The 8,392-nt window shown below is 37.8% G+C and overlaps 1 protein-coding gene and 1 long non-coding RNA gene across 2 annotated transcripts; both read right to left on the bottom strand.

Annotated features, from left to right (window-relative positions):
- Positions 1-213: 213 nt before the first annotated feature.
- On the bottom strand, positions 214-7,084 carry LOC149956240 (uncharacterized). The gene has a single exon (XM_090165441.1). The coding sequence runs from the start codon at positions 6,392-6,394 to the stop codon at positions 563-565; it is 5,832 nt and encodes a 1,943-aa protein (XP_090021567.1). The 5' UTR covers positions 6,395-7,084; the 3' UTR covers positions 214-562.
- A 145-nt stretch (positions 7,085-7,229) lies between these two features.
- On the bottom strand, positions 7,230-7,839 carry LOC149956239 (uncharacterized). The gene is made up of 3 exons (XR_016478466.1): positions 7,749-7,839; positions 7,601-7,663; positions 7,230-7,528 (listed from the first exon to the last, which is right to left on the bottom strand). It is a non-coding gene; the product is annotated as an uncharacterized LOC149956239 (long non-coding RNA).
- Between the last annotated feature and the right edge of the window lie 553 nt (positions 7,840-8,392).

Genomic DNA, 8,392 nt, shown 5'->3' with positions numbered 1-8,392 from the left:
TTCAAATTCCTTGACTATTCAGTTTTCCCTGACAACAAAAAGATTTTCTCGGACTTTCTAAGGCCAAAATTTGCCAATTTTTTTATTTTATATTTAACTTTTATAAGAAGTAAATACATTTAAATCAACTTATATTTCAGTGATTGCAACGTTGAAACAAATTGAAAAACTTTCAAAGAACTAACTAATAATCATAGAATTTGTCATAGATCTAGAGTGAGATTATCTTCAAAAAATGTCCAAATAAAATTTAATTCCCTGTATTTTCCATGATTTTTTACAAAAAATATCCTTACTTTATAGGCCCATTTTAAATTTCGCGGACTTTGCGCTGATTTCGCTGACGTGTGGAAAACCAGCTATTAAAACCTGAATTTCCAGCTTTTTGAAGATGTTTTTCGGCTAAATCCGCATCCTTTAAGATCTGTCATTGCAGCCAAGATTGACGGTGTGATCGGCACATTCCAAATGGTCTTTCCCTGTATGAATAACTAAATGATTTTTCAACGCACCCTCTCGGCTGAAAGTTATCGCAGCACGTGTAGCGGAAGGGTATTTCGCTTTAATGAGTCCTTAAATGAATTGACAAATACTCGTGACTGGTGAAACTTGCTTCGCAAAGGGTGCAGGGAAATGCTCCTTCACTGGCATGAACTTCAAAATGCCTCGTTAAATTCTCTTTTCGGTTGAAACGGCAATTGCAGATCGAACAATGAAACGGTCTCTCACCGGAATGAAGACTTAAATGCTTCTTCAAGTGTCCCTTCTGGGTGAAACTGGATTGGCAAAGCGTGCAGCGAAATGGTCTATCACCGGAATGAATCATTAAATGATTCTTCAAATTACACTTTCTGGTGAAACTGGATTGACAGAGCGTGCAGCGAAATGATCTTTTGCTGGAATGCATTATTAAATGCCTCTTCAAATGACCCCTTTTAGCGAAAATGCAATCACAGAACGTGCAGTGAAACGTTCTCTCGGTGGTATGAATCTTCATGTGGCGATCTAATTTGTCCTTCCGATTGAAATTCGCCATACAGTGTTTACACGAAAGCAATTGAGGAAATAGCTCAGGAACTCTTTTTTGGATATGTATCACTTTATTTTGATCCGTAATATCTTCGTTGATACTTTTTAAATCTTGAAATGTCAAATTCGAATGAACTGAACTGTTTTTATGCGTCTGTTCTTTTAAAATTGCGCATATCTGACTTTCTTGTGATTGATTCCCATTTCTTTCAGAATCTTCAATTTCAGAAACCGGGATGGCGACTTGGTCGACTGACCTTCTACTATCGGGCAAACGTGCCGTTTGAGACAGATTCATTTCAAGCATATCTAATCTAGGAATTGGAATAAAAACCGGAAAATTGGTTTTATCGTCATCACTGAACGGTGTTAAGTGTTGCTTCAAATTATTGGTATAAGTATCAGTTTCTGTATTATTTAGAGGAGACACGTCTTGCTCGAGTGGTTCAAAGCAAGTGTCTGGGGTTATTTCATCAGAAACATCATCAGGTACAAAAACATAGTCTTCTACTATGGTTTTTATTTTGTTATTATTTGCCGTGGCTTCTTCGTCCTTTCGCAGAAATGGGACAGTTTCGGAAACCTCGGGCATTTGAATAATTTTCAAACTTTCTAGTGACGAAAATACAACTTTTCCATCAAGAGAAGCAACATCACCATACGATTCAGATTCCATGGGGTAAAAATGTTCCAAATCCATTTTGAAATTCGTTGTCATGAAATCTTCTTCGTTCAACTTAAAAGGGACAGTTTGGTCGGGGTGTTTCGTCATTGCCTGACTTTCTTTATTTCTCGCTTTCACATTTAATTTTTTGATGCGAACAAAGCATCGAAGGTGTATTTTGTCGTTACTGTTAAATGTCTTCAAGTGTTTCCACGCTTCATTAAAGGTTGGATTTCCAATTTTTCTTTCGAGTTTGCCATTTGGAGTGTCCATAAATTTCCCTTCCTCTTCATTTATTTTTTTATCATAAGGATTTTTGATAATCTTTAAGTTTATGTTGGTATCAAAAACATCTTCGGTTGATATGATAATATTTTCCATTTCCATTTTCAATTTATTAAAAAAAGCTTCTTGGTCATTCAAATTATCCGGGCTAGTTTCCGAACCATCGAATTCCGGTTCGTTTTTTACATTTTCTTCCAGCGTTGAATTTAAACATAACTTGATATTGGATTGGCCAGGAAGTTGCCCATTTAGCAATTCATTAATTCTGGGATTAGTAGGTTTTTGGGCATGATCAAAATGAAGTGAATGCCACTTCAAATGTTTTAGTCGGGTGAAACTTGAATCGCAGAGCGTGCATGGATATGGTCTTTCACCACGATGAGTTTCTAAATGCCTCTGCAAATGTTCCTTTCGGGTAAATCTAAGCTCGCAGAGCGTGCACCGAAACGGTCTTTCGCCGCGATGAGTTTCTAAATGTCTCTTCAAATCTCCTTTACGGGTGAAAGTAGATTGGCAGAGCGTGCATGGAAACGGTCTTTCACCGCTATGAGTTTCTAAATGCCTCTTCAAATCTCCTTTACGGGTGAAAGTAGATTGGCAGAGCGTGCATGGAAACGGTCTTTCACCGCTATGAGTTTTTAAATGTCTCTTTAAATATTCGTTTTTACTAAAACTTGCATCGCAGAGCGTGCAGGGAAACGGTCTTTCGCCGTGTTGAATACTTAAATGCTTCTTCAAGTGATGCTTTTGGGTGAATCTGGATTCGCAGAGTATGCAGGAAAACGGTCTTTCACCGTTATGAGTTTCTAAATGCCTCTTCAAATTTTCCTTTCGGGTGAAACTGAACTCGCAAAGTGTGCAGCGATAAGGTCTTTCACCGGAATGAATCATTAAATGATTCTTCAAACTATACTTGCTGGTGAAACTGGATTGACAAAGCGTGCAGCGAAATGGTCTTTCACCGGAATGAATCATTAAATGATTCTTCAATTTATCTTTTCTGGTGAAACTGGATTGACAGAGCGTGCAGCGAAATGGTCTTTCGCCGGAATGCATCGTTAAATGCCTCTTCAAATGACCCCTTTTGGCAAAAATGCATTCGCAGAACGTGCAGTGAAACGTTGTCTCGGTGGTATGAATCTTCATGTGGCGTTCTAATTTGTCCTTCCGAGTGAAATTCGCCCTACAGTGCTTACACGAAAGCAGTTGAGGAAATAGCTCAGGAACTCTTTCTTGGATATGTGCCACTTTATTTTGATCCGAAATTTCTTCGTTGATACTTTTTAAATCTTGAACTGTCAAATTTGAATGAACTGAAGTGTTTTTATGCGCCTGTTCTTTTAAAATAGCGCTTATCTGACTTTCTTGTGATTGATTCCCATTTCTTTCGGAATCTTCAATTTCAGAAACCGGGATGGCAACTTGGTCGACTGACCTTCTACTACCGGGCAAACGCTTCATTTGAGACAGATTCATTTCAAGCATATCTAATCGAGGAATTGGAATAAAAACCGGAAAATTGGTTTTATCGTCATCACTGAACGGTGTGAAGTTTTGCTTCAAATTATTGGTGTAAGTTTCTGTATTATTTAGAGGAGACACGTCTTGCTCGAGTGGTCCAAAGCAAGTATCTGGGGTTATTTCATCAGAAACACCATCAGGTACAAAAACGTCTTCCGTAAAATGAACTGGTGGTTTCACTGTCCACGAAAAGTCTTTTACTATTATTTTTATTTTGTTATTATTTGCCGTGGCTTCTTCGTCCTTTCGCAGAAATGGGACAGTTTCGAAAACCTCGGACATTTTAATCATTTGAAAACTTTCGTCTAGTGACGAAAAAACAACTTTTTCATCAAGAGAAGCAACATCACCGTACGATTCAGATTCCATGGGGTAAAAATGTTCCAAATCCATTTTGAAATTCGTTGTCATGAAATCTTCTTCGTTCAACTTAAAAGCGTCAGTTTGGTCGGGGTGTTTGGTCATTGCCAGACTTTCTATATCTATCGTTTTCAAATTTAATTTATTGATGCGAACAAAGCATCGAAGGTGTATTTTGTCGTTACTGTCAAATGACTTCAAGTGTTTCCACGCTTCATTAAAGGTTGGATTTCCAATTTTTCTTTCGAGTTTGCCATTTGGAGTGTCCATAAATTTCCCTTCCTCTTCATTTATTTTTTGATCATTAGAATTTTTAGTAATTTTTAAGTTTATGTTGGTATCAAATTCATCTTCGACTGAGATTGTAATATTTTCCTTTTTCATTTTCAATTTATTCAAAAATGCTTCTTCGTCATTCAAATTATCGGGGCTAGTTTCTGAACCATCAAATTCCGTGCATGGATATGGTCTTTCGCCGTTATGAGTTTCTAAATGCCTCTTCAAATGTTCCTTTCGGGTAAAACTAAACTCGCAGAGCGTGCAGGGAAACGGTCTTTCGCCGCGATGAGTTTCTAAATGCCTCTTCAAATGTCCTTTAAGGGTGAAAGAAGATTGGCAGAGGGTGCATGGAAACGGTCTTTCGCCGCTATGAGTTATTAAATGCCTCTTTAAATATTCGTCTTTCCTAAAACTTGCATCGCAGAGCGTGCATGGAAACGGTCTTTCGCTGCGATGAGTTTCTAAATGCCTCTTCAAATGTTCCTTTCGGGTGAAAGTAGATTGGCAGAGCGTGCATAGAAACGGTCTTTCGCCGCTATGAGTTTTTAAATGCCTCTTTAAATATTCGTTTTTCCTAAAACTTGCATCGCAGAGCGTGCAGGGAAACGATCTTTTAATGGCATCAATTAAAAAATGCCTTTCCAAAGAGTACGTGCCGGGAAACGGTCTTTCGCTGCGATGAGTTTCTAAATGCCTCTTCAAATGTTCCTTTCGGTGGAAAGTGGATTGGCAGAGTGTGCAGGAAAACGGTCTTTCACCGCGATGAGTTTCTAAATGCCTCTTCAAATGTTCCTTTCGGGTGAATGTGGATTGGCAGTGCATGCAAGGAAACGGTCTTTTGCCGCGATGAGTTTCTAAATGCATCTTCAAATGTACTTTACTGGTGAAATTGGATTGGCAGCGCGTGCAGTGTAACGATCTTCCACCGGAGTGAATAATTAAATGCTTTTTCAAGTGTTTCTTCTGGGTGAAACTGGATTGGCAGAGCGTGCTGCGAAAGGGTCTATCACCGCCATGAATCCTTAAATGATTCTTCAAATGGTTGTTTCTGGTGAAACTGGATTGACAAAGCGTGCAGCGAAAGGGTCTATCACCGGAATGAATCCTTAAATGATTCTTCAAATGGTCCTTTCTGGTGAAACTGGATTGACAAAGCGTGCAGCGATAGGGTCTTTCACCGGAATGAATCATTAAATGCTTCTTCAACTGTTCCTTCTGGATGAAATTGGATTGGCAGAGCGTGCAGCGAAAGGGTCTATTACCGGAATGAATCATTAAATGCGTCTTCAAGTGTTGCTGCTGGTTGAAACTGGATTGGCAGAGCGTGCAGCGAAAGGGTCTATCACCGGAATGAATCATTAAATGCCTCTTGAAATGACCCTTTTTGCTAAAAATGGATCCGCAGAACGTGCATTGAAACGTTCTCTCTGCGGTATGAATCTTCATGTGGCGTTCCAAATTTTCCCTCCGAGTGAAACTGGCCATACAGTGCTCACACGAAAACATATTCAGGTTCGTTTCTGTTCTGAGATGCATACCAAAATCTACTTTGCCCTCGGTATGGGTTTGACCTTTTGAGTAGTAGGAACTTAAAGGGCAATTCCGCTGACTCCCAGCGCTTTCATGATTCGTATGATCAGGAACTATTTCTCGATTATCTGTCACTTCATTTTGAACCGAAATTACTTTACCGATATTTCTAGAATCTTGAACTGGCAAATGGGAATAAACTGAACCTTTCAGAAGTGTCTCTTCTTTCGAAATAGCGCTGAGTCGACTTTCTTGTGATTCTTCCTCGATGCTTTTAGAATCATCATCGCTAATTTCAGTAAGATGGATGTCTTTTTGGTCGATTGTCTTATTAGTTTCCATGGGGTTAATGTGTGCCAAATCTACTTTAACATTAGTTGTTATGAAATCTTCCTCGTTCAACCTAATTGGGACAGTTTTCGAGGAATCAATGTTTTGCCTGTTTTCAATATTGAAATCTGGATATAAATAAAAGTTTGGTTCTTCTTTGTCATCTTTAGAAAGCATTACATTTGGCAAGTCGTCTTGTTGTTTTTCGTTAGGAAACGGATTTCGGCCGCGTTGCTTCCTTATTTCCCGACTCGATTTCACATTTAATTCTTTCATGCGAACAAAGCATAGAAGGTGTATTTTGTCGTTACTGTCGAATGACTTCAAGTGTTTCCACGCTTCATTATAAGTTGGATTTACAATTTTTCTTTCGTTTTTGGTCTCGGATGTTTCCATAACTTGCCTTTCCACTTTATTTATATTCAGATGCCTTTTTAAATTACCCTTTTGAGTGAAACTGGATTTGAAGAGCGTGCAGCGTATCGGTCTACCGTCTTGATGAACCCTTGAATGCCACTGAAAATTTTTGGGTCGGGTGAAACTGGATTTGCAGAGCGTGCAGAGAAACGGTCTTTCTACAGAACTAATTTTCGTGAGACGTTTCAATAGAGTTTTATTGCGGCCACAAATCACACGGCGAGAACACGAAACATTTGTGTGTTTTCAGAAGGGTATTCAAATCTGTTTTGCTCTTGGTACTAGGGCAACGAAACAACCCAAAGACTTTCATCTGGGATCTGCATTTTCGGACGTGAGATATCCCTCGATACTTTATCTCATGCACAATTGTCTTTTCAGTTTTTGCAGCGTTTAAGTCATCTTCCAAGGACGCTTTAGAGTCGTCTTTTTGTGCTAACAAATGTAACTTTTCTAAAGAATGAGATTGATTTGAGTTGAAACTTTCAAGTCTCTGAATACGCACAAAACAAGGGATATGTAATTTGTCACTTCTGTCAAACAATTTCAAGAATATTGCACAGTTATATCCACTGCTATTCCTCGAAAGAGAAGCACAGATTTCGTTCGAGTCAGATACAATCTTCAAGATTGTTCTTTGAAGTATCTAATCTTGAGTACCTAATCTTGAGTTCCTGATCAGAATCGGCCGATTTATCTAGATTGTTAATCAATGTGAGTTCAATTTGTTTATCAGTTTTAATATAGTTAGCTACTTCCATTTTAAAATTAAATCTGGAACATTTTGATTCATTTTTTAAGCAAAGCATACATTTTCATTACAGATTGGACAGTTACTTAAGGACAAAGTTTCGGATACGATTTAAATATTACTGGTTTGCAAATGACTGATGGTGATTGAGAAAAGAAACACTAACTGAATTTCATCTCAAATTAGCATGTAAAAGAGCTGGTGCAACGGTGCGGTCATTTTAATTTGTTCTCCTGAATTGCACATAAATTACACCTGATACGCAAGTTCATCAAGTGTAAAATGTCACTTAAAATTTTCCTTCCACTTGATGAAAAAGTACACTAGTAGCAAGAGTAACATGCACCTGGTCGAGTTTATATCTAAAAAATAAATTATTTTAATACACAGGTATCCACCGATACCTACGTTATAATTAAGAAAAAAAAACCTACCCCATTAAGCCTTGGCTTTCCTGTTGAAAGACTTCATGGCTTTCCTGTTGAAAGACTCCATAACTAAAAATTCAAAACTAACCATTATAGGTTCATTTATCAATATAATAGTGAAAAAGAATATTCTTTTTTGATTCTATTGACTGACCTATAGCTTTTTAAATAGCTTAACTTCTTTTATTGCTCCTCTCCAGCTTGCGGTTGTTAGTTGTTACAAAGTGCAGATCCTAAAATCACCGCCGTCAATTCGCCGAAAAAGGTTTCAGGAAAGATATTTTTGAATACAGTAGAACTCACGAAACTCAAAAGAAAAAGTATTCGAATGTTAGAAGATAATAAAACTTTCATAGATGGCGCTAGTTTCATTATTCAAAAGCAATTAGAACTAGACTAGCTTCATATAAAACAAAAAGATTAAATCTAAGCCTGAATAACGCAAAGAACTATGAAATTAACAAAATAATGATAAACAAACTTTACAAATATTTAAATATAACGAAACCTGACCGAAATTGATCAAATTAAAAACTGAATAATACCAAAAAAAGTGAAATGAACAATATAATCAAAAGATAATATTAACGAATTAACATTAATTACACCAAAGTTCTCGAGAAATATCGTCTTGAAAATCGGGGAGAAAATCGACACATCTTTGTTTTTCGTACAAGTAGGTTACGTAACTTCGCGTCATATCTCCATAACGACCTTGTAGAGCTCGTTCATATTGATATACAGTGGCGTAGATAAGGCCCCCGCAGACCCCGCAGTGCGGGAGCCCCGGAGCTTTAG

Source organism: Leiobunum rupestre, chromosome 2, assembly GCF_980474605.1.
Source record: "Leiobunum rupestre chromosome 2, qqLeiRupe1.1.hap1, whole genome shotgun sequence".
Classification (NCBI taxonomy): Eukaryota; Metazoa; Arthropoda; class Arachnida; order Opiliones; family Sclerosomatidae; genus Leiobunum; species Leiobunum rupestre.
This window is presented reverse-complemented; position numbering and strand designations above follow the sequence as displayed.

Coding starts and splice junctions, on each gene's coding strand:
- LOC149956240 (XM_090165441.1), bottom strand. CDS start 6,394: ATGGAAACATCCGAGACCAAAAACGAAAGAAAAATTGTAAATCCAACT.